Source organism: Pelodiscus sinensis, chromosome 31, assembly GCF_052426305.1.
Source record: "Pelodiscus sinensis isolate ZL-2025 chromosome 31, ASM5242630v1, whole genome shotgun sequence".
In the NCBI taxonomy this organism is placed as follows: domain Eukaryota; kingdom Metazoa; phylum Chordata; order Testudines; family Trionychidae; genus Pelodiscus; species Pelodiscus sinensis.
In genome coordinates, this window is record NC_143082.1 from 3,640,452 (window position 1) to 3,665,669 (window position 25,218).

At 55.6% G+C, this 25,218-nt stretch overlaps 1 protein-coding gene across 5 annotated transcripts in view; it reads left to right on the forward strand.

Annotated features, from left to right (window-relative positions):
* The window catches only part of NFIX (nuclear factor I X), a 204,301-nt gene that overhangs the window by 68,067 nt on the left and 111,016 nt on the right, over window positions 1-25,218 (forward strand). For 3 of the 5 annotated variants that reach the window (XM_089774603.1, XM_089774601.1, XM_089774602.1), the window contains exon 2: window positions 6,534-6,688. The exons of 1 other annotated variant lie outside the window; for it this stretch is intronic. In XM_089774603.1, coding sequence (XP_089630729.1) covers window positions 6,662-6,688 — 27 coding nt within the window. In that variant the 5' untranslated portion in view covers window positions 6,534-6,661. Of the gene's footprint in view, window positions 1-6,533; window positions 6,689-7,368; window positions 7,393-25,218 lie in introns of those variants that run through there. One more of the 5 variants, XM_089774606.1, reaches the window with a different exon arrangement.

The window sequence follows — 25,218 nt, forward strand, 5'->3', positions numbered from 1 at the left end:
CACCCACCCCACCCCCGCCTCCCAACCACCCTGCCCCCCGGCACCCGCCCCGCCCCTGCCTCCTAACCGCCCTGCCCCCCGGCACCTGCCCTGCCCTGCCCCCGCCTCCTAACCTTAACTGCCCTGCCTTGATGAATGTGATTAATAATTAATCCACAGGTAGGTCTTCTCTGCGTGCTGGCTGCTGACTGTCTGGCGTGGCTCCTTTCCCAGAGGGTAGCTTGAGTGTCGTCATTTTTGGGGTGGTGGTTTCTGTTCAGCAAAGCCCAGGGCTGGGTTGGCAGGAGCTGCAGGTCAAGAGCGAGGGGCGCTGGCGGGGTGGGGGGGGCAGAGCTGGGCTGGCAGGGGCTGCGGGTTGGGAGTGAGGGGCGCTGGCAGGGCTGGGGGAGAGGAGGAAGACCAGAGCTGGGCTGGCAGGGGCTGCGGGGTGGGCGTCAAGGGCATTGCTGGAGCTCGGTGTGGGCGGTTGGCGTTCTCTGAATCCCACATCCATATTGCTTACAGGTCTCTCCAATTCACCCCCCAGACAAAGAGCTTTAAAATAGAGCCCCCCCCCTTGTGCACAAAGTGCTCGGGGGAGGGGATGCCCGGAGCATGGCACGGTGCTGGCAGGTCCAGCACAATGAGCCAGATGCTGGCATCAGAGGCTTGGCAGCGAAGAGGGATGGCGGGAGGGGCACAAATGGTCTCTCTTTTACCCCAAAGGGTGAGGAGATGAGGACGGGGGATGGAGGAGCTTCCGTGGCACCTCGCTCATCTCCCTGGGTTGGGCGGGTCCTTCCGTGGCACCTCGCTCATCTCCCTGGGTTGGGCGGGTCCTTCCGTGGCACCTCACTCATCTCCCTGGGTTGGGCGGGTCCTTCCGTGGCACCTCGCTCATCTCCCCGGGTTGAGCGGGTCCTTCCGTGGCACCTCGCTCATCTCCCCGGATCGGGCGGGTCCTTCCGTGGCACCTCGCTCATCTCCCCGGGTTGGGCGGGTCCTTCCGTGGCACCTCACTCATCCCCCCGGATCGGGCGGGTCCTTCCGTGGCACCTCGCTCATCTCCCCGGGTTGGGCGGGTCCTTCCGTGGCACCTCGCTCATCTCCCCGGATCGGGCGGGTCCTTCCGTGGCACCTCGCTCATCTCCCCGGGTTGGGCGGGTCCTTCCGTGGCACCTCGCTCATCTCCCCGGGTTGAGCGGGTCCTTCCGTGGCACCTCGCTCATCTCCCTGGGTTGGGTGGGTCCTTCCGTGGCACCTCGCTCATCTCCCCGGATCGGGCGGGTCCTTCCGTGGCACCTCGCTCATCTCCCTGGATCGGGCGGGTCCTTCCGTGGCACCTCGCTCATCTCCCCAGGTTGGGCGGGTCCTTCCTATTCCCTGGGCAGTGCTGCCTGGGACCCCTCTGGCCCTCCTGCCGCCAGGTGGCACAGAGCCCTGTGTCTTTAGGGCCACCACTGTGGTGGCACTGTCCCGAGCCTGGCCCTGCAGCTTGTGGGACCTAGGAACCAGCAAGGTTCTCCGCTCCTGTTGGCTGGGCAGAGCTGGGACACCAGCTGATGTGTCCAGCCCCGTGTGGCTCCTCTCTTCCAGCGCCGAGTGGCCACAGCTGGCAGGGACAGCGGCTGCTCCCCCCCTCATCCTCCTGCCGGCTGGCTTGGTGCAAATGGCAGCGTCCCAGCCCCTCCCCAGAGGGCGCTCTGCTTGGCACTGGCCCTCCTGGGCTTGCAGCTGGCAAACGGGGCTGCCGGGAGGGCAGGCTGCAATTTCCTCTCCTGGAGGGTGCCCGACAGCCTGTTGGGTAGGCAGCTGGGTCTGTGCTGGCCAGGCCAGATGGGACCTGGGGCCACGTGGAGGGGAGAGGCCCCATCCCCTGCCCTCACCCACCTGCCAGTCCCTGAGGCCAGCTCGGCGCCCTGCAGAGGGGGAAAGCCCATGTCTCATGCCTGCCCCCCAGACTCCAGCCTGCTTGGCATGTTCCCTCCCCACAGAGGCGGATGAGGAGGACCCAGGCCAGCTGAAGTGGGGTTTACCCTCCCCCCCCCATTAGTCCTGGAGCCACGCAGCCCCTGGGGACCAGTTCTGGGAGCAGGGCTCTGTGGCCCAGGGCCTCCAACCTCCTGTGCTGCCCCCCAGGCGTGGCACAGGAAGGGGATCCCAGGGCCGAGTGTTAGCGCCACAAAGGCCCAGGCCGCAGTTCTGGAGAGGGGCAGGCAGGACTGCAAAGACCAGGAAGGAGGGAGCGGGAGCTGAGAGTGGGGAGGCCTAGGGGGCTGGGACTCATTCGCTCCCCAGCTCCGGGAGGAGAATGGGGGCTGGTGGGTTAGAGCTGGGGGAGGGGAGGATCTTCAGTTCTGTCCTGAACTCTGCCCCATAACTCCCTATGATCGCCTCGTCCCGCGGTGCCTCAGTTTCCCCATCTGTAAAGTGATATTTCCCTGCTTGGGGAGGGGTTGGCGCTGGAGTGCTCAGGGCAGATAAAGAGCCAGCCAAGGAGGCGGGAAGCTTGCCCCTTCTCTGTGCAGTCCCAGACCTTAGATGGCCACTTTGTGTGCAACTCAGACCGTGGCTGGGAGTTGGCGAAGGGGCGACCAGGGCCGGGCGGACCGTTGCCAGCACAAGCAGGCAGGTCCTTAGTCTCGGGCCCCATGGAAGGGACGTCACGCGACTCCTCTGGGTGCATCGACGCGGCAGCTGGCAGCGAGCGCCCGGACTGGGATGGCCCGACTCGTGCTAGGCGCCTGGGGCCGGGGGTGGGTGGGGCCGAGCTGCGGCCCGATCCACGATGTCCTTGCCTCGTGCTGGCACGATCCCGGGGTGGCGCCCAGCCGCGCCTGCGGGGCTGGGAGGGAGATGGGCTTCCCCCTAGGGCAGGAACTCGCCACAGCTGGGAGAGGTTCCTGAGAAGTCGCGATCACAAAAGTGCATGAACTGGACGTCTAATCCTGGAGGTTGGGCGGCGGGAAAGGAGTCCAGGGGGAGCGAGACGCGATTCCTTCCTGGGTCGGCCTGGCCAGAAAACCACGTCACTTTTTGGAACTGTAAACTGCCCGACATGTCTAAGCCCAAAGTGATTTTTGAACTGAGAAGGGGACTGCAAATGGCCAGCCACTAACCCCCCCCCCCCACGGGGTGTGTTGTCCAGAGCCCCCCGTCCCCGGGAGATGGGTTGGTATCGACAAATCGATGCTTTTCCACCCGCAGCCCGTTTTGTTGGGACATTCCGGACCCGTTCGACACCTGTGTGTACCTCCCGGGCGCCTCCTGTGCGTGTGCGTGTGTACGTTGTGTGTGGCGGGGCCCTGTCTCTTTGTGTGTTGCGGGGGGTTATCTCCGGGTGTTTGCGCTGCATGCGTGGTGCCACCCGTGTGTGTGTCTCCCCTCCATTTGTGCCCTGCAGGTGTGTGTACCCGTCTGCAAGAGGGGGTCACACCCACACAGCAGCGAGGGTTTTACGTGCAGGAAACACGCACCCTGTAAGGTTCCCCCTTCTCCCAGCTTCACCCACATGTCCAGTCTGGATAAATCGGCAGCCTGCGGCCCGTCTGTTCCCCACCTGCCCTGCCGGCTAGGGGAGCCTTGCCCCCAGTCTAGCGCTTCCCTCTCTCCCTTCCGAGCCCTCCCCCCACCAGGGCGGCTCTTGGATCCATGTTCGAAACCGTCTCTCTATCTCTGCGCCCCCTCCCCGTTTCTGCCCCAGCAGCTCGGGAACAAAGCCGGGCTTTCAGCTGGGGATATTAAGATGAAACTTTAGCCCTGGTCCCTCTTGGTAACTCTAAACTCCCTGCTTGGAGTAGCCAGCACACTGTTGTCTCCAGGAGCAAACTGGGGGCGGGGGGGAGTGCAGTGTCTCTGCACGGGGGTGGGGGAGGCACTGATGGAAAGGGCCCAAGCGTGATGCCAGGAGATGCCACTCTGGAAGGGGATGGGCATGAAGGGCGCAGATGCCTCGCACATCGGCCGAGCCCCTGTGTGAAGACACATGGCTCAGCCGGGGGGAATCAGCAACCTCGCTCTTCTGTGCGTGGCCTGAGCTGCCTCACCACACCCTGACCCAGAGGAGCTGGGTCTCCTGGCTGCCAGCACTGGCTACCCAGGGGTCTCGCCAATGGGGCGCCAAGTGTGACCAGGGCCTAGGCAAGCAGCAAGTGCAGAAGGGCAGGAAAGACCCCCAGCTAATAACATACCTGTGGCCTGCCCACCCTGCTCCAGCTCTCTAATTTCCACCCCCCCCCCGAGTTCCATCCTCATCCCCTGAATCGCTCTATAGCCCATTCGTCTCCTTACTCCCACCCCCACCCATCTCCTCACCCTCCACCCGCCCCCCCAAGTTCCATCCTCATCCCCTGAATCGCTCTATAGCCCATTTGTCTCCTTACCCCCACCCCCCACATCTCCTCACCCTCCACCCGCCCCCCCCAAGTTCCATCCCCATCCCCTGAATCGCTCTATAGCCCATTCGTCTCCTTACCCCCACCCGCCCACATCTCCTCACCCTCCACCCGTCCCCCCCAAGTTCCATCCCCATCCCCTGAATCACTCTATAGCCCATTCGTCTCCTTACCCCACCCCCCACATCTCCTCACCCTCCACCCGCCCCCCCAAGTTCCATCCCCATCCCCTGAATCGCTCTATAGCCCATTCGTCTCCTTACCCCCACCCCCCACATCTCCTCACCCTCCACCCGTCCCCCCTCCCAAGTTCCATCCCCATCCCCTGAATCGCTCTATAGCCCATTCGTCTCCTTACCCCCACCCCCCACATCTCCTCACCCTCCACCCGCCCCCCCAAGTTCCATCCCCATCCCCTGAATCGCTCTGTAGCCCATTCGTCTCCTTACCCCCACCCCCCACATCTCCTCACCCTCCACCCGTCCCCCCCAAGTTCCATCCCCATCCCCTGAATTGCTCTGTAGCCCATTCGTCTCCTTACCCCCACCCCCCACATCTCCTCATCCTCCACCCATCCCCCCCCCAAGTTCCATCCCCATCCCCTGAATTGCTCTGTAGCCCATTCGTCTCCTTACCCCCACCCCCCACATCTCCTCATCCTCCACCCATCCCCCCCCAAGTTCCATCCCCATCCCCTGAATTGCTCTGTAGCCCATTCGTCTCCTTACCCCCACCCCCCCACATCTCCTCATCCTCCACCCATCCCCCCCCAAGTTCCATCCCCATCCCCTGAATTGCTCTGTAGCCCATTCGTCTCCTTACCCCCACCCCCCACATCTCCTCATCCTCCACCCATCCCCCCCCCAAGTTCCATCCCCATCCCCTGAATTGCTCTGTAGCCCACCTGTCTCCTCACCCCCCACCTGTCTCCACACCTATCTATCTAGTCTCATTCTCATTAATCTCTACATAACCCATCCATCTCCATACACACCCATCTGTCTCCATGGCTGTCTCCATGCCCATCTGTCTGTCTGTCTATCTACCCTCAATACTCTCCCATCTGTCTTCATGGCTGTCTGTCTGTCTCTCTCTCTCTCCCCACACCCTATCCATCATCCCCAGACACTCCCATCTCTGGCTATGTCTAGACTGCAGGCTTCTTTTGGAAGAAGCTTGTCCGGAAGAGATCTTTGAAAAAACTTCTTCCAAAAGAGTGTCGATGCTGCAAAAGCACAAGGGAAAAGCGATCTGCTTTTCCGAAAGAGCGTCCAGACTGAGTGGCCGCTCTCTTGCATGTAAGCTGTGATTACAGTGGGCGGAGTGGCCACCAGGGCACCTGTGCTTCTTCCTCTTTCTTGCGAAAGAACTCCCCTTCCCGTCCACACACGCCTTTTTGCCAAAGAGCTCTTTCCGAAAAAGGCTTCTTCCTCGTAGAAAGAGGGTTCCCAATGTCAGAAACCCCCCTGGTTCTTTCGATTTTTTTTGGAAGAACGCAATTGCAGTGCGGACGTAAGTGACGGTTTTCGGGAAAGCGTCTGTTTTCCTGAAAAATCTCTGCAGTGTAGCCGTACCCTGGGGTGTAGGGAACCTCCATGGGGACTGGTCCCCTCTGTACTGCACTAGGGCACAGCTTTAGCCAACCTGCTTAGCAATCAACTACATTAGCCCCAGGACATTTGAAGGAGAGTTTGTGCCACCCAGGCAGGAGCCCAAGAGAAAAGCCTGAACCCCCTCTGGGTGGGGGGGGGGGCAGTTTCTCCACAACCCTCCCCCTGCCTTCTGTCCCGTGACAGCCCCCCAGCCCCGGCTCCCTCCTCGGTGCAGCGCCGTGCACCCCCCCATTACAAATGGCCCCAAACCCCGCGCAGACCCTGGCGCCTCCGCTTGGGGTCCCCGCTTCCTCCCAGTGCCGGGGCTGGGGTTTGCGGGGAGGGGGCCGCCTAGACCCCGCATGGGCTGCCAAAGCGGACTCGTTTGGCCAGGCTCCCGGGCCCGCCCGCCCGGCGGGGGGAGGCTCCGAGCACAAAGTGTGCGGGGGGGGGGGGGAGGAGGAGGAGGGCGGCGCGGGGCGGGCGGCCGGGAGGGGGAGGGAGCTAAGCGCTTTCTCCAGGCAAAAGTGCTCAGGGTTCCAAACTTTCTCTAAACTTTCACTTTCAGAGCGCCGAGGCGGGGCTCCCCGGCAGCATGGACTAGAGGGGACTGAGCCGCTGTAGACATGCAGCCACCTCGCCAGCTGTTCGCCATATGAACCAAAGCCCCGCAGCACAGTGTGTCCGCCCCTAGCCATGTATTCCCCCTACTGCCTCACCCAGGTAACAAACCGCCCGCCCGCCCGCCCAACAGAACCCAAAAAGCCAAAAAGCAAGTTCGGTTCGTTTCTTTCATTGCATCGGGGGGACCGCTTCCCGGGGGCGGATGGGGGGGGCCACGCACCCGGCTGGGCCGGGGGGGGGGGTGCGGTCTGTCTGTGCTGCGGTTTTGTTGGAAACAAAAATTCTCCCCCCTCCTGGCTTTGCGCAGAGAAAGGGGATCGCGTGGCACGTGTCCAAGGTCTTTGTTATATTCACTGCACATGGGGCTAGTTCGGGAAATGGCGCGTCTCCCAAATTTAGTTCCAGAATTAAAAACCCGGGAGGGAGAGGGGGGCGCTGGGTGCCTGCGTGCGGCGCGGCGGGCTTGCTCCGGGAGGGAGGCGGGGGACCTGTTGGCGACTGGGGGGGGGGTACAAATGCCGAGATGGTTTTAAGATTTGCCTTTCCTCTCGCGAGCCGGGCCGCGCAGGGTTTGCACCGGGGCGGCTGCTGGCGCTGGGAGCGGGGCCGCCTTTCTGCGCCGGGCGCTGCCTCAGGGCTTCGTGTCCCCCCCCCCCCGCCAAACTTGCCTTTTTGTTGGGAAGTTCCCCCCCGGATCCGAGCGGCCGCTCGGCTCAGAGAGCGCCCCCGGGCCGGGGCAGCCTGGCTGCGATCGCCCTGCGCCCCGGGCTCTGTCCCGGCGCGTTCCCACCGCTGGGGCGCAGGTAGGGCCCTCCGGGCTTGCGGGGAAAGCCGGTCACTTCCCTGCCCCCGCCGGGCCCGGCTTGCGGGGCTCCCCCGGGGGACCAGGGGCCGGGGAAGTTCGCCCAGGCGGAGCCTCGGGGCGCTGCGCTCGGCGGGGCTCAGCTGGGGGGGGGGATCCCCGCAACATTCCTAGCCCCGCAAAAAGCGCCCGCCGCTCGCTGGTCTATGGGGGGGGGGGGTGCAATTGACGAGCCGATCCCAGCCCCGCGCCCAGTCTGCGGGGCCAAGAGGAGGCGGGTGTCGCTGTTCATTACAACGGTGGATTTTTTTTGCAAGGGGGGGGGGGGGGGGAGTTACCTTCCCTCTGCAGGTGGCAAGGCGCTGGCTGCATCCAGCAACGCGACTTCCCCTCCCCGCGGTGGCCAGCGGGACTCTGGGGACGTTTCCCGGGGGGGCTCTGTCTGGAAACGCAGCTCCGCACTGAGAGAATCCCCCCCCCCCGCACTGTGCACTGGGGCGACTGAGAAATTCAGCTGCTGCTGGGGAGGGGGGCGAAGCCGATTTAAAACAAGGCTTCGGGGCCGAGCGGGCCCTTGTGCGGGGGGGGGCCCGAGCTGCGCAGAGGGGTATTTCAATACCTCCAGAAGGAAGTTTAGCGAAGCGAAAATACCGTGGCCAGGGCCCAGCCCGTGCCGGAGCCCCCCTGCACCCCTTCGAGCTCTATCGCCCGCTCAGGTGGGGGGAGTCACGGCTCCAGGCCCCTCTCCGAGTTCATCTTTTTGGGAACGTTTTGGGTCTAATCTGCAGCCCCCCTGCTCCGTAGTCCCCAAACGCGGAGGAGGAAAGGGCGAGGGAATCCCTAGTCAGGCAGGCGACACCGACCCTGCACCCTTCCCAAGAATACGTTGGCCTTATTTCATGCTCTTTTCCAAATCATCTTCTGTGGCAACATTGGACATTTTTATAAGGAGGGTGCAACTCAGCCCCTTCCCGTATCTGGGCTGTTTTTCTTTAAAAAAGGCCAGTTTGTACAGCTGGAGTCCTTACATATTTTTAAACCCTTGTCAATTACATCTTAGAGTTGTTGGGATTTTTTTTAACATAAAGCCACTCAACTAGAAGGAAAACCACCGCTTTAGTTAAAAAAACCCACCCTACAATGACATTGCGATGTGATTGTTTTAAAGGACTTTTGCTTAAATAGGGAGCCAAGTAACTAGATGGGGTTGTGAGCAGCTGGGATAAAGCAGAAATGGGAGTCGCTTTTTAGGAAGGCACTTTTTCGGTTATATTTCCTTTCTTCGGCCATGCTGGCTGCAAATAATGTGAATCACATTTTTGAGGTTTGCCATGGACAGATCTTTCTAATTGGCTGTAATTTCTGTGGTTTTGGGCACTTCTGGAGAGCACAGTGTAGAAACTTTGCATATGTTTGCTCATTTGGTGGGAACAATGATTTTGGGGAGAGGGGGAGAAATGCAGTGTTGTCAGTGTTTGGGCATATCTCTGGTCCCTTTCTTAATCAACAGTAAGTAAGAAATGGAGCAGACTTTTATTGTTACTGGATAGGGAAAAATAATAAAAATTTGCTTTCTTTAATTTTGGGTTTGATATGAGATGAGGGAAATGATTACAGTGACAGTGAGCATTTGAGCTGTTGGCAAAACCTCTTCTGTCTGGGAGTTACTGGGGGAACCCGATTTTCCCAGTATTTTTTGTTGTGGTTGTTGTTGCTGTTGTTAAGAGGTGGTGGTTATCGATGGAGCCCTATTAGATCCTTTGCACTTCAAGAGCAATTACTAATACACGGCTGGCAGTTTTAGGGATGGAAATAAGCAAGGAGCACCTACTATTTAATATGAAAACATCTCTATAAATATAAGGTATCAGGCATAGTATGTACATATCTATCATTATACAAACACATACGTACGTACGTGGGTCCTTGCATGTGTGTGATAGATACACACAATATATATCTTCTATATATATATAAATAAAATAAATATCGGTAGAGTGCGTGTAATACACATACTCAGCATGCTGAACCTAAATATACAGCATGCTGAATGTGACATTTTATTTAGCATTATTTATATAATATGCCATTTATGTGAATACAAACACTTTACTTAACCTTACATTTATATTATTCTATTATATACATTGTTAAGATGGGTATACACACAATACCTAATATACCTATTTAGTGATTTATAGATATTATATATAATATCTATACAAAGAACTGTTCTGCCCATATATCTATGTGTGTGTGTATATTGTATGTGCATATGCATCATCGTTTGTGTGATATCAACACAATGCCTGGCCGTGTGTGCATGTATTAAATGGGTGACACGTGAATTTGTGTGTAGGTGAATCATGCACCTCTGTGCATGTGTGTTGCTGTGCGATACATGTTTAGGAGTTCTGCATATTTTTGCAACACGGTGCTATATTCCTTTACACACTAGCTAATAGTGGAGGTCCAATATTATATAACTGCGTAGAGAAAAATGTATTTTTTGCACAAACAGGGTTGTTGATGCGGATTTTATTTATCAAGGCATCTCTCATTTCACTCTGCCTCGGCCCACGGTGCTCTGGGGCATTATGGGAACAATTAAAAGACAGTTGTTACCAATAAAACAATCATTGTAACGTTGTTCCATAGGAACATTACACGGATTACAAACTAAAAATAAAATAAAATAAATTAAAGCAAAGAGGCTTAAAAAAACCCAAAGCCAAACTGACTGGGGTCACTTAATTAAAAAAAAAAAGTTGAGAGACAACTGCCAACTTCGTTACAATTTTACAATGTTTCGTTAATTGGGCAGGAAACCATTTTTGGGGGGAAGGTGGGAGAGTTAAGCTGTAATGTTGCTTCATAATTCCTCCCTCATCCTCCCGGCCAAAACCTGCGTTTTTGTAATATCACAGGCGCGGAAAGAATATTTTTAGCATCAGGTCCTATATATTTTAATAGACACATATGTGTGCGTGTATGCCTATATTTTTGTATAATTATCTAGCATTAGGGCCTATATTTTTAATGGCTAAATATCTACATCGCATTAGGGTCTGTCTGACTTTCTTCATACATATATTACTATTAAGATACTTGTAACTATTGATAATTATAGGCTCCGTGGCTAGATATTTTAGTGTTAGATCCATATCTATCTAGCCACGGAGCCTATAATTATTAATAGTTATAGCCGGTATCTTAATTGCTAGCGAAACAGCATGCAAATCCCTCTGTCTCTCTACCCCTTCCGTGCTGTCCGGGTATTTTTCACAAACTTTTCCAGCAAGGCCTGCCATTTCTGGGATAAGTTTTGGAGGGTTATTTTCTTGCGTCTGTTTGTTTTTTTAGTTGCTCTGTGTTCGTCCCGTCCTTGGGATCTTGCCAGCCCAGAGAGACCAGTTTCGTTTCTGTCTCAGGGAGGGAAAACCCAGCTTTCTTTTTCGGACTCACCCCTTGTTTGTGCCTAGTGAATTAAATCCAGCCTGGCAGATTCCCTGCTGCCCTTCTGCCTTTGCCTGGCTCGCTTCTGAACTAATTTCCCGGGTTTCAGTCCCTGCAATGGAGTATTTTTTTTCCCCTCTCCCTTTCCTGATCTAAAATCACCCCCAGTCTCACTTCAACCAGCGGTATCTTTCCGTAGGAAAGAGTCCCAAATACGGGACCCGCGAGCCTTGCAGAAGGGAAGTTCTGAGCAAGGTTATTGTTGTAGGCCCAGTCTAAGCACTCCCCTCTCCCCCTTGGCAAGCCCAATCCTGCTGCTGTGATCAACACAGGGCCTGATCCTCTGTTGGTGTAAATTGCGGCATGATAATAGCTTGCGCGGATGGCGAATCTGCCTGGGACGGAATTAGCCCGGGGCCCCGAGTTGGAACTAACGTGCTAGAAGTGGGGAAGATCTGGCCTGGACGAACTTGACAGAAGAGACTAGAGAGGGGCAGGATTCCACTTCAGAGCTTTTCAGGAACGGCCGGGCTGTTCTGTGGAGGGGGGGGGAGGCGAAATCATTCTCCAACTTTACCTTCCACGTCGCTTGTCTTTGGTGCCACTTGCTTTTGAAGGGGCATCCGCCCTGTGTTTCTTTATTGTCGGGCGAAGGAGAACTCTCGTCTGCTTACCACCTTCATTGCAGGGCCAGCTCTCCCGCGCGCCTGGCCCGATTCCATCCCTCCTAATCTTTATTATTGTTGTTATGTTTTGCAGACAGCCATCTCTGGGGTTTATTTTTGGTGAAGGTTTTTGTCACCCCAATCCCATTGCCGTTGCAAATATAAAATAAAATAGATGTCTGCGAGCTAGGAGGAGTTCGAGGCGCGGGTTTGAAATACTTAGAAAAAAGACAAAGGAGGAGAACCTAGAGGCTGCGTTTTTTTGGGTTTTAAGCCAACTCTATTTTGGTGGGGACTTTTGAGTCATTGAAAATATTTTGTTTTCTTACTGTTTGCAATTTTGATCACTGATTTAAACCAGGCAGGTTAATTGTATTTATTTTGGCCTTTACATGCTGGTTTGCAATTTTGTGTGCGTGTGTATTTGATATAATATATGTTGCCTTATATTTGAGCGGCTCTGCACCTTTTTATATAATAAGAATAATTAATAATCATTAATAATACCTAACTCTTATATAGGCCTTCTCGTCTGTAGGTCTCAAAGCACTTTATACAGAAACTCAAGTATATTATATAGATTATTTTTTCATATATACATATCACACGTGTGTATATATTACATATATACACAGACTTTTAAAATTTGATTTGTAATGTGTAATCAATATTATTTTTGTAAATTGATTGTGTATGCTATAAGATGTGTCTGTAATATACAAGATTATGTAATATATATGCATGCACATCTATATATGATACAGAAGCATATATTAAGTATTTGTGGTACTCTGTTCACATTGTATATGACATGTGGCCCTGTATGTCATGTGTATATATATATAGTATGTTTATATAGTATCATCACATCTACATTTGAACCACTTATACAATAGAACTTCAGAATTACGAACCCCAGCAATATTAACTGACTGGTCAACACGTCTTATTTGGAACCGGAAGTACACAATGAGGCAGCAGCAGAGAAAAAAGAAAAAAACCAAATGTGGTACAGATGGTGTAAAATGTGAGCTACCAAAAAAAAGGGGGGGAATGTTAAAAAAAAAAAAAGATGTGACAAGGTGAGGAAATGAGGAAACCGTTTCTGTGCTTGTTTGATTTAAAGGGAGATGGTGAAAAGCAGCATTTTTTTTTCTGCCCAGGAAAGTTTCAAAGCAGCACTAAGTCAGCGTGCAGGTGTGAGGGTTCTGAAAGCTGATACCCAGCTGCTCGGAACTGTAGTTCTTCTGTGCAATATGGGTTTGCATATAATAATGCACATGCAATATGCACATTTTCTGATCTTTACAGTGCGTGTCTATAATATCACATGGACAAAGTCTATAGTGCATATCCTGAATATAGACATGTGTTACACATGTAATATGAGTTTGTTTATCGTAATGACACCCACCCCCGTAGACAGTACAGGGTTGTATATCAGGTGGGAATACATGCATGCTATATCCCTTGTGTCATACCCACGCAGAGATACTTCCTAATCTGTGCCCAGATGCGTGTTCCGTACTCATGGGGGACACCGAAAATCACTTTAAAGTGTCGCATTGGGGTGTGAAGTCCAGCACCCCTGTAGCTGAACCCCCAGACATTCTGTGTGTTCTCTGTGAGTTTGGCACTATCGTGAGATGTGTGCTTCTGTCATATTCATATATCCAGTCCCACACAGCCAACCTTCGAGGTATTATCTGGTATCTGGTATGTGTCTAATACGTGTGCGTGTGTCCCAGAGCCGAGATATGCATGTCCTCTAGTAAAGCCGTCTCAGCGGGGGAATCAAGTGAGTCTGTAACCGAAAAAAACGTAAAAAACAACAAATAGTCCTGCAGCACCTTAGAGACTCACAAAACACGTAGATGGTGTCATGAGCTTTCTATTAGAGCAGTTATTTGTTACACTTTCCAAATCCCATTTCCTTAATACAGCTGCGTTCGTCCCCCACTCCAAATGCATTTTGAACTCTCTTTTCTAACAGGGAGAATTTGGGGCGGATTTTTATCCTAGCGTGACTTGGCGGCCTTCTAATAAAAGGGACAGAGTTGAGGCCTTTCTGACGCCCCGAAAAGCGAGAGGCGAATCACTGGGGAAGTGCATTTCTCTCTGTGCAGGCAGCTGGGCAGTAGGGTGGCTCTCTGGGCCATCAGTCCCTGCTCCTACCTCTGGCCACGTTTCCAAAGATATGTGCACGCACACGGGTCGATACTGTTTCCCAGCTGTGCAGATGGAAAATCGAGCTCTCTTGCTCCTTATCTTGGCCTGCTTTGGAGGAGCCTTCTGGCTCACCTTTTCCTTGCTCCGTTTTCCTTGACTGTTCCCCAGGTGGAGTCTGTAAATCCGCATGACCGGGTGTACTTATTTGTTGACTTGATTGGTGTTATCGCTGTGCTGACGAGCAGGCACGAGCACCAGTGGCCTTATTTATTTAGAAAATCATTGAAATATGGGGCCTGCTTTGGCCTAACCAACCAGAAAAACCTGCGAACAAAAACCCTCCGTGTAGTCTGAAAGCAGCTCCCTCGAACGTGCTACTCTTAGTTGTTTTGCCCCCACGGGCTGGACGCTTCCCTCCTGGTCTTCGGAGCAGACTTAGTTACCCACGGAACTGTCGGGGGGGGAGGTGGAATTCAAGCCAATAACTTAGTTCAGTCTTTTCGGGCTCTAGTTGAAGTCCATGGGAGTTGTGCCAGTGGTTTTTTCGAGAAAAATGCATTGGAAAGATTGCAGCAAAGAGCGGGTTTTTCAGCGTTTGGGGAAGGAGCTGGAGGGGGGGCGGGGAGGCGGTGTCTGATTGTTGAGGAAGTTAAGGTAAGGCAAGGGAAATGAAAGCATAAAAATATATGCCCACACAAAAAGAATGAAACAATGAGCTGAACAGGGGGAGTGAAATTAGCAAAGCCTATAAATAAACATTTATGCAGTGTTGAGACAGTATTCAGGTGAGTTTACAAACAATTCATTAAGATATTTATAAACTTTCACAGTTTGGGGCTATCAATAGAAACTTAATTACAAACTGTAAACAACTTTCCATTTTCCCTGGAAAGACAATCCCTGGCTTCCGAAAGGGGCCTGTTGCTCAGATTTGTTACTGAGCAATTTTTTTTTACAGTAGAAAATGGAAAAATGAAAGTTCAGTGTGATTAGTTTTTCCCCTTTGGCTTATTTTTTTAAGTAGAATCTTTCCTCAAAGTCTTTGTTGTTGTTAATTTTTGTATGTTAATATGCTCTGGGCACTGGGATATTGTTTCTTAATTTTGGAGGCAAACACACTCCACATTTGTTTTTTAAGGAGCAATGGCCCATCAAATGAGAAGTTAGCTAGCAAATGCAGATGTCATTTTTGGGTCTCTCTCCAAACTACAGACTCTGCAGCTAATCGACGTACAGTTATCGCGCTCTCTGCATATTTCCAAGGCGAAACGGCCAGGTGTGAATATCTGCAGTACACACTCACTTTCAGCAAAACAATATCTATGTATATGTGATCCCTATACACTATAGATCCATAGCTGTCCAGAGAGCTGTATTCCCTTTGTACTAGCGGAAGGGTCTTGTCCTGTGCATTTATGTGATCTACAAATGCCAGGCAGGAATCCGTGGTGAAAGTACAGATTTGAGGATGATGGGTACGCTTGGATTATTGACTCACATGAGTTTCGTCCAACGGCCGTGTCCAGGAACTTTTGTGAAAGGCAAAGGACGGCTTTATCGCAGAGTGAGGACGAGGATTTTCAGCACAGCTGCTGGCCAAATCTTGCAGCAGTTACCGAACTGAAAGCACGTTTGCGTGGACCAGAATTAAACCCAAATAGCTGTAGGATTTTGAGGTGTGTGAGCACTCCAGGCATAAAGATGGGATTTTGCCATGAAATTTTGATTATATAAACACACTGTGTGTGTGTGTGCGTGCGTGTGTGCGTGTGCGTGTATGCGTGTGTGCCCACACACACACATGGCACCACTTTTATATAAAGTGAAATAGAAGCAAATACATGCTCAAACTTAACAATAATATTTTTATATGGTTTATTTCTATAAAAATTGATCTGTATAATTTTTGTGTATATGTATGTGTGTGTGTGTGTGTGTGTGTGTCTATAGACCACACGTACATATCTGTATATTATATGTGCATTATAAAATATATACTCAGTGTGTAGGTACTTTCGCTTGTGTGTGTGTGTGTGTGTATATACACACATACAGAGTACTTTTTTTCTGACGTTACTGCTGGGTACGCAGTACTGGCACCTCCAGTTAGAGCTAATCTGGAAAGAACGGAGCGTACCGGAACCTCTGTATGCAAATGTCCAATCCTGGCTTTTTTTTGTTTTTGTTTTTTCCTCAACAACTTTTCGCCTGGAGTACTGGCACCTTTTTTTTTATTTTAATTTTTTTACAAAAAAAGCACTGTGTGTATGTGGTGTGTGTGTGTATATATAGATATTTGTGTCCTATTGTGTTTGTATACTTAATTGTGTCTGTATATTATGCGTATGTATATTTTATATGTACATAAAGAACACACATGGTATACAGATATAAATATAATTTATAATATATGTATCTATTTACGTATGCATATTGCACATTTATATCTATATGGCTGTTTTGTGTGTGCATTTTTACATACATACATGTATGCAGTATCTGTGTATAAAGTGCACAGATAGCACACAGCTGTAGATATAATTATGTACACTCATAATATGCATCCGTTCACCTATGTGTATGGCATGGCAGTGTGTAAATAGGTGTTGAAAGGGAAATGTTTTTGACTTCCACTGTAGCCTTCCCTTCCACAGATGCTGCAACACCCTGTGTGCTGAGACTCAGATTTACAAACTAGTGTGATGACTCCATGGCCATTACCCCGTATAGACGTGCGTGTGTGTGTGCATGTGCATCTGTGTGTAATCTGCACACTGAAACCTTGTTTATTTGAGCTTTGATTCTCCAAATAACTCCTTCATCCAGAATGAGGTCATGTTCTCCTGTGGACGCTAACAGCGTCAGAAAGCCCCCAACTTATCCAAGGCTCTGCTTATCCCCGTTCAATTCCTGGCCCCTTGCGTGGTTCGGGGAAGCGGGGATGTGGCACGCGGTGCCTGCCGGCTGCTCGCTTAGGTGGCTGGGCTTCATTTCCCATTTCTGGATTTCAGGCCGCTCCGTTGGCCTTTCCCTTCCCAAACTGCGTTTCCAAATCGCAGAGCGGAGCAAAATCCCCTGTGAACCAAAGATTAGCAGAGCCTGGGGCTGGCATCTCAGCCAGTGTTTGTCGGCATAGCTCCCCCAACGCCTAGAGAGAGCGAGGCCGATTTTCACCAGCCGAGAATCCGGCTCCAGGTCCCACATGTGGCTCCCCTCTGCTTTGCCCAGTGAAAACGTTCCCAATCCGAGGGGCCGAGAAGAGCTGCACTTCACTCCGTCGCTGTCATCCGGACGTGGCTAGGAGGTGTCTGTAAACACGGCGGGAAGGGGTAAAACCAGCCCGTGTCAGAGTTTCCCCTGCTTTGGATTAGCAGAAAGGGCTGGAAGTCCTTAATTACTCTGCAGCTTGCTTTTACCGTTGTCCATTATGAACTCCTTTCCTGAAACTGACACGGGAGCCCTTTTTTCCATCTGATCTGGCAACTCCGCCTCGTTCCCTTCTTCCTACGCAAGTGATCTCACTTGGACTTCATTTCTAGAACCAGCGCTCAAACTTTCCTTGCTGTCTTCAGCAGAGGATATAGCATTCCCCCTCCAGCCTTCTCCCCCACCCCCGCTGTAAGGCCTCTGTCCCATGTCCCCACCAAAAATATCGGCCTTTCTCTTTGGTTCTTCACCGTCAGCTCAGCGGAAGCGGGGCATTCCTTGTGGCTCGGCGAGAGCCTGCCCCAGTGAAAAACGCTGTCGCTATTTGGGGGGCCTGTATGTGGGTCTGGGATCAGAAGCTTTTCTTGTTTAAATCTCACTTATTTATATAACTTGCTTCTTTTAACTTGGGGCGCTTTTGTTGTGTGGAGTTTTTAAAACACTGTAAATTATTGACAAGGCCTGGAATTGTAAAGGGGATAGAAAACAGAGAAGGGGGGGGCTGGGGAAAATGGGAGTCTGAATAATTGATGGGGAGCAAAAAGCTTTCTTGGAAAACGCTGGATGCTAACTCAGTCCCTCCTGGAAAAGAGGGGGATTTTGTCTGGCTTTTAGCAGCCCCCCCTTGCCACCACACCCCCAGTTTTGCGCGTGGTTTCCCTGCACAGTGCATGGAACGGAAGGAATGCGGCAAGAGGAAAGCGAGGAAGGAATTTAAATGTCTAATCTGCACCCCGGGGCGGCCGCGGGCGGAAAGTTGCTCGGTGACACAGAATGACTTTGCTCCCGCTGCCCCAAAAGCAGATTGCGGCTTTGGGGCCTGGCGCGTGTGTGCGAAGCTGCCGGCGGCCTGGGAGAGCAGGTGGGAGGCCGGGGCCCGGTGCGGTGCCTCTCAGCCCCTGCCAGTGGCACACAGCAGTTCAGAGTCTGGAGGGCTGCTCCTACCTTGGGCTGGTCTCTGGTGGAGGGGTTAGGGTGGGGGTGCTGGGCGATTCCACGTGTGGTCGGTGTGCCCAGGGCGCCGACTCGCAGCGGAATCGAGTGCGCTCGAGGGCAGAGGTGGCGAGGCCAGGGCCGCCTGCCCGTTGGCCACAGAGCTTTTGTTTTTCAATCTGGACCCAGGGCCCGATTGACCGCGAGCACTGGCTGTTGGGCTGGGGCGTGGGGCAGAGGGGAGCTAGCGCCCACGGGAGCAATGAGAGTCAGAGACTGTGGTGAGGGCAGAGGCTCAGATCCTAGATGGACTGGAATACAGCTGGCTTGCGGCTCAAGCCCCCTTTGGGTGGGCGTAAAAGCCAGGGAACCGCCTTCCCCCGTGTGACCCCCGAAATGCTCAGCGGTTACACAGTTACGTAATGACGTGCGTTTTAACATCCCTCGCGCGCCCCGCAGACGTGGCTGGCGTTTCGGGTGCCAGTGAATGTAGCGGCCTGGTCAAGGGGACAGGCACACGCAGTCCAGTTGGGTGTGGGCATATACACCTCTGCAGAACCAGTCCTCGGCAGCCTCGACTTGCTTTCTCCGGGCACGTACAGACTAGATCCTTCCGCTGACGTGTAAGCCCCCCGGAGACTCTCTCAATGCCACCCTTGTCTTACCCTTTGCATCAGTCGGTCTCCAGTCGCTTCCCAAGGGGCGTCAGTATCGTAATGTATCCCCATTTTACAGCGGGGGAAACCGAGGCACGGGGCGGCCTGGTTAGCACAAGTTCCCCCAGCAGGCCAGTGGCAAAGCTGGCCTAAAGGCCAGTGTCCTGCATCCACCCAGGCCGTGCGGTATCTGTCAGAAAGCGCGGCTCATTGTCTTACTGCTCCCGCGGGGATGCCCTGAACTCTGGGCGTGAATTTGATTTCTGGCTCTTCTCTCTGCTCTCTCTGTAACCCTCCCGCCCGCGCAGTCTCGGCAGCACCTTGTGCTGCTTGGGTTTCGTTCCGTGCCATGGGCCTTCCCCAGCGGCCCATCTCCGTGGCATCTGGGCTGCCCCCAAGCACCAGGGCAGGCAGAGAGGCGGGTGCTCTGGGCAGAGGGTGGATTTTGAGCACACGTCTCGTTCCCGCCGGGAGGTGAATACCTTCCCGCTTCGCACACGCTCACTGCCAAGCCCACTGCTAGCGGGCGGTTACATTGGAGTGGCCGGTGCCACACGGCCCTTGGATCGCGGAGTCCCCCTGTAATTAGCCCTCTGACAAGCGGCACCGGCGGGGGCTGGTCTCAGGGAGGCTGCCAGTAACTGCAGCTCCTCAGTACCAGGCTTTTGCCAGCGTCTTTTGTTCTTGGGGGGCGGGGGGTAAGGACAACACAGGAGCAAGGGCGACGCAGCCTGATGGGCCACGAAAACCCGTAAGAGGATCCCTCGGCCCTTGCCCCGGACAAGCGGGCAGCCGGGCGGGGGGGGGGAGGGGCGAAACCGGCGGGGTTGGCTGCTCGGCCCTTACCCCGGACAAGCGGGCGGCCGGGTGCGGGGCGGTGAAGCCAGTGGAGTTGGCCTGGCCAAGGGCAGCCAGCGAGTGGGGCTGGCCAGCGAGTGGGGCTGGCCAGCGAGTGGGGCTGGCCGCGCTCTGTAACCTGGCGGCAGGGAGCCCAGTGAAGCTGTAGGACGATGCTGGCAAAGAGCAAGTGGGAGTAAAATGAGGCTGGGAATAGGGAGGCGGGCGGCACCAGAGCAGCCCCCCCCGGAGGAGCAAAGGGCCCCTCGGTGTGGGTCTGGGGGGGAGGAACTGTGAGGGCAGGGGCTGGGTGCACTGATGGGGGGGCTGCCCTGCCTGTGCTCCTCGCCGTTTCCCAGAGCCTTGGCCTCCGGGCAGCGAGCTTCTCGGCACAGAGATCTGCGCCCGGGGCCGAGCCTTCTGCAAAGAGCTCCGGCCAGAGGAGCGTTCGCCAAACCGTGCCCTGGGTGGGGCCGCGGTCGAGGACTGAGCTGTGGGCCGCAAGCCCCTGCTCTTCGCTCGTCTCCCGTCAGCGTCTCCAGCCAGGCCGTGATAGCACGGGAAGCCGCGCAGCCTGCCCGGCGGAGGGGGCCAGCCCCTCGCTGCGGCCCAGTCCGAGTAGGTGAGCCCGGGATGCGCTGCAGGGTCAGCTGCCGCCACCCTTCCAAAAGGAGAGAACAGGCCTGATCTTCTCTCCGGTTGGTTCTTTCTGGACCGGCTGCCCTCAGACGCGCCAGTTTTCCAGCCCAAAATGGACCCGCACGGACAGCGGAGCCTCTTGCGCCCTGCTGCCACTTTCAAAAGAAAAAACCAAGCGCAGTGCGTGTGGAAAAGCAGGACCCGTCCCCGTTGGTTCCAAGGCCACGTCCAGGCGACACAGTTCTATCGGAAAAGGACACGCACGTGGCCAACCGCAATGTGCCTATCTTTTCCCGCTTTTCTTCCGGAAGAGGCTTTTCCGACAATCGGCCCGTCTGCACGGGGCCAAATGTCGGGAAAAAAGCCTCTTTCGGCACGTCCCTTCTTCCTCGTCGAACTAGGTTTACAGGGATGCCGGAAAAGCGCGGCTGCTTTTCCAAATTTTTTTCGGAAAAGCAGACGCGTTCCTTGGACGCGGGTATCCTGGAAAAACTCTGCAGTCTAGACCAGTGTTTCTCAACCTTTTTTTATAAAGTACCCCTTTAAAAAAAAAGGATCCTCTTTTAAAAAAATATTCGAAGTCCCCCCAGTACCTACAGTTTTCAGACACACATTTTTTTTCTACCATTGCAACACATTTGTTGAAACAACTTAATTGTAGCCGGGCGGGCAATGGCATTTTTGGGTGTAAAAAGTACAAAAATAACAAAGAGCTGTAAAACTTAAAACAAAAATTCAGTTTTCTCCCAATTTCAGGTGGGCTGACGTCCCGCCCCCAGACTTCTCTCGAGTCCCCCTAAGGGTACTCGTACCACTGGTTGAGAAACACTGATCTAGACGTACCCCAAGTGATGTTTTGCTGGCAGGTTTCTTTTCCTTTTATTCAAATCTGCTTCGAAACGGTCAACCGTTTGGAACTTAAAAAAGAAAATCGATGACTGAAGAAGTCTAAAAATGCCCTTTTTGCCTGGAGCGAAAGGTTTTGATGTTGGCGCGAGCAAAACGTTTCGTTCTAGCCAAAGCAAATGGGTTTTTTTTTGGCTTTTTTGATGAACTCCAAAATTTGGAAACAATCAATTGGGGGCCTGAGTTTCCCTCCTGGTTTCCCAGCCTTGCCGGCGAACCGAAACAGCCAGGCTCTGCCCAGCACCGCTGCCCCCCCAGCCCTGGGGAGCGGCAGCAATTTTCGAGACAAGCCGAGCGTGCGTGTGGATTTCAGCGCACTTTGAAACATCGCTGCTTGACTGAGCCGTCACTGTGGTCTCTCCTGGCCATGGCTCGGGGCCGTCTGCTCACGTCGCCAGCTGGGGCAGCGCGGGGCCGGGGTGCACTGGGTCTCTCGGCGCCGAGCCATGGATCACGGGCGTTGTTACGGGGTCGAGTGGCTGAGGCCTGGCTCTTTCCCTCGTGCTGTGGCACCAGGCGCTTCTTCTGCCAGCGGTGCCCGGGTCTGCCCTGGCTCCATCGCCGTTCCACGGGCAAGCCCATGCCTGGGAAGTGGGCCGTGGGGGGGGAGATTGGCAGCAGGAGGTGTGGGGCATCTCTGTGGGGCAGCGTGGCCTGGGGCTTGCTCCGTGGGGTCTGGCGGGATGGGCGGGTGGATGGGACGGGAGGGGAGCAGTCCATTGTGGTGGGGCGGCCGGTGGGAAAGACCCAGCTCAGAACTTAGCCCCTTCCCCTCTTACTGGACTTTCTCCAGGCTGGGCTCTGCCGGGTGGGGCGGTGTGTCTGATATCCGGCCTCAGTCGGGGGCCTTCAAATGAGTGTCCCCCCCCCCGTGCGGAGGCGTGGCCTTTCGTTAGGTAGGGTGGGGGGAATCTCCTGAGGGGAACAGCATGTTCAGTGGTTAGTACAGGAGGAGCTGGGGGTCAGGACTCTCCCCAGCTCTGGGGGGAGAATGGTGGCTGATGCTCAGAGCAGAAGGGAGCAGGGACGAAGGAGCGGGATCCTGGGTTCTGTCTGGCAGGGCAGTGTGGTGTAGCAGTTAGAGCTGGCGCCACGCCTCCTGGGTCACATCCCTGCCTGTGCTGCTGAACCGTTTCCATTCTGGGGACAGTGATGGGGAGCGGGCGCTGGGTCTGTGCAGTGCCTGGCACCAGGGGGCCCTGGCCCCAGCTGAACCAGCAGCACCCGGGTGGTGCCAGGACTGAGTGTAGGGAGCTGGGGGCCGTAGGGCGTCGAGAGGTGGCAGGGAGGGCAGAGACAGCTGGGGCGCATGTGCCCCTCCTGGGTGTTTCAGGGGCATCAAATCCAGCCTGGTTCGGGATCCCTCCAGCCAGATGGCTGCAGATAACCCTTCACAGCTTTGTTGGCATTGGAATTATCGGGGGGGGGGTGCCCTTCAAATCCCTTGTCGCCACCTGTCAATTAGCACCGCTCCATCAGCTGGTGAGCGGCGCATTAGGCTGGTCTGAAAAGCGTCACCGGCCGCTAGTCTGTGTGAGTCCAAGGTGGGGCGGGGGGGGGGTCAGAGGAGAGGGGGTGGTGCCCAGGGCTCCGCTGGAGCTGTCAGTGCGGGTGGGTTGGCTGGGGGCGAAGGTGCCAAGCTTGGGCAGGTAGGGCGTGTGGCATCTGTGCATGGAAACGTAGGGCTGAGGGAGGGGTCATCCAGAGAGGGCGAGATTCCTCCTCCCCCGTACCTCAAAAAACCTCTCGTGGCGCAGCCCTCCCCCCGATGGGCTGGGGTAGGACTCGCGGCAGTGCCGAGGAAGGGGACGAGCTGCGCTTTGGCTGGGGCGGCAGCCTCCATCTGTACCCCGCTGCGTGTGGGCGCTGGGGGCCAGGCTGCCGTTCTGGCGCGAGCCTGGCGCTGACATGCCCACGCCTCCCCCTGCAGGGAGCTGACCCGTCAGCCGGCTGGGAAGCCCCCCGCTCACCCCGCTGGCAGAAGCCCCAGCAGCATCCTGGCCAAAAGGCCCGTTCCCCAGGTAGCGTGTTTTATTACGTGTATTACGGTAGCGCTCAGGGCCCTGTGGTGCTAGGTGCTGTACATTATTAGGTGTATTACTGTAATGCCCAGGGCACTATGTATGGTACATTATTGGGTGTATTACGGTAGTGCTCAGAGCCCCATGGCGCTAGGTGCTGTACATTATTAGGTGTATTACTGTAATGCCCAGGGCACTATGTATGGTACATTATTGGGTGTATTACGGTAGTGCTCAGAGCCCCGTGGCGCTAGGCGCTGTACGTTATTAGGTGTATTACTGTAATGCCCAGGGCACTATGTATGGTACATTATTGGGTGTATTACGGTAGTGCTCAGAGCCCCGTGGCGCTAGGCGCTGTACGTTATTAGGTGTATTGTGGTAGTGCCTATGGCCCTGGGCAACCTGAGGGCAGCAGGCTCAGCAGCCTGGCCGGTGTTGGGGGCTGGTCGATGAAGGTGGGAGGAGGGCTTGGCAGGACAAGGGGTTTCCAGGAGCCCCCCAGCGCAAGGGTCCCGGGGGGCGCTGGAGGCTGGCGGTGCAGGCGTTGGCAGGCCGAGTGCAGACACTGGGTTACATTCACCCGTCGCTTACCTGGGGGCCCAGGCTCCCCGCTCGGGGGGCGGGCAAGGCCCGGCGGGTTTGAATGGGGCGGTGGGTCGCCAGCGAGTTCCTGAGAGGCCCTCGGTTTCCCCAGCTGGTACTGGGGGGTGGATGTGGGGAACTGAACTTTCCCTGCCCCTGTTGCGGCGGGCCCGGCCCCGCCTGCCCGAGTCTCGCTCTTTAGCGCCCCCGCAGGCGCTTTGCCCCCCGACCGCCGGGCTGGTGCGTGGCGGGGACGGAGCTGCGTCCGCCTGCCCATCCGCGCCAGCCCGCCTGCCCCAGCGCCGGTGCCGTCCCGGCCAGCCCGGCGGCCATCTTCATTCTCCTGCCCACTCCCTCCCTGTCTCCCTCCTCGCCCCTTTTCTTCCCCGCTGTCGCCTTCGTTTGCTCCCCCCCGCGGCCGCGTGCCGAGGAGCCATGGGGCCCAGCCACCCCCTGGGCGCCCGTCTCCCTCGCCCCCTTGGCAGGGGCCCACGCGCTTGCTTGGGAAGCCGCCTCCTTTTCTTGCTCTCGCTGTCCCACTGCCGACCCTCTTTTGGCTGCCAGCGAATCCCCCCCCCCACCTGCCGTTGGGTTTTTGGCTCTGGCTGGGGCTGAGTCTGTGCCGAGCCAATCCCTGACCCCACGGGGGCAGCCACTTTGCAGCAAACTTTGTTCTCGCCCGTGGGGGGGGGCGTTGGCAGGCGGAGGGCGGGGGATTGGCGCACTGGCTGCTCTGGGTTTGCCAATGGCGGGGGGGGCTGGCAGTCGAGGGCAGGGTGCTGGGGGGCTGCGGGGCCGGGGGGAGGACCGGGAGCCCCTTGTGCTCTCTCCTGCCTGCAGCCGGGGCTCTGGCTGGCTGCCGGGCGGCTACAGCTGCGGGCTCGGCAGCACGGCTACGCCTAAGTGCTGCAGTGCGAAGCAGCAATGCGGGCCGCGGCAGCCAATCAGGAGGCAGGCTCGGCCGGGCCGGCCCGCGCCCCGACGGGGTGCCGGTGGCTGCGCCGCTGAGCGACGGGCACAAAGGAGCCCGCAGGGGCTGGGATCTCGGCCGGGGCGGCCCGGGCTGAGGGGCTCTGCGCCGGGCTCCGCCGGGGCGGGGCCGGCCCTCTGAGCTGGCAAGGACAGCCAAGCCGAGCTCGCGCCGCATGGCCACAGCCCGCTTGGCCTCCCTTGTCTGCCCCGTGATGCTAGGAGGGAAACCGAGGCACGGAGCGAGGCAGCGACTCAGCCAGGGGCACCCCTGGGAGGCCTGACTTCCCCGGCTGTTTCCCTGCTCCGGGCCCGGGGCCTGCGAGGGCCTTGCTTTCCCTGGTCTGGCTCCAGCGGAGGGGCCAGTGCTCTCTGCATCGCCCCTACCTGGGGCGCGTGGGCGGGAGAGGCAGCCAGCCGGGCCCCGAGCGTTATCTTTGCTGGAGCGCCCGCCGCTGACCACAGGGCAGAGCTGACCGCTCCTGACTGAGCTGCGGCCTGCTCCTCGTGCCCTGCTGCCGGCTCGTCGTGCCAGCGCACGCGCCGGTGCACACGTTTGGCGCAC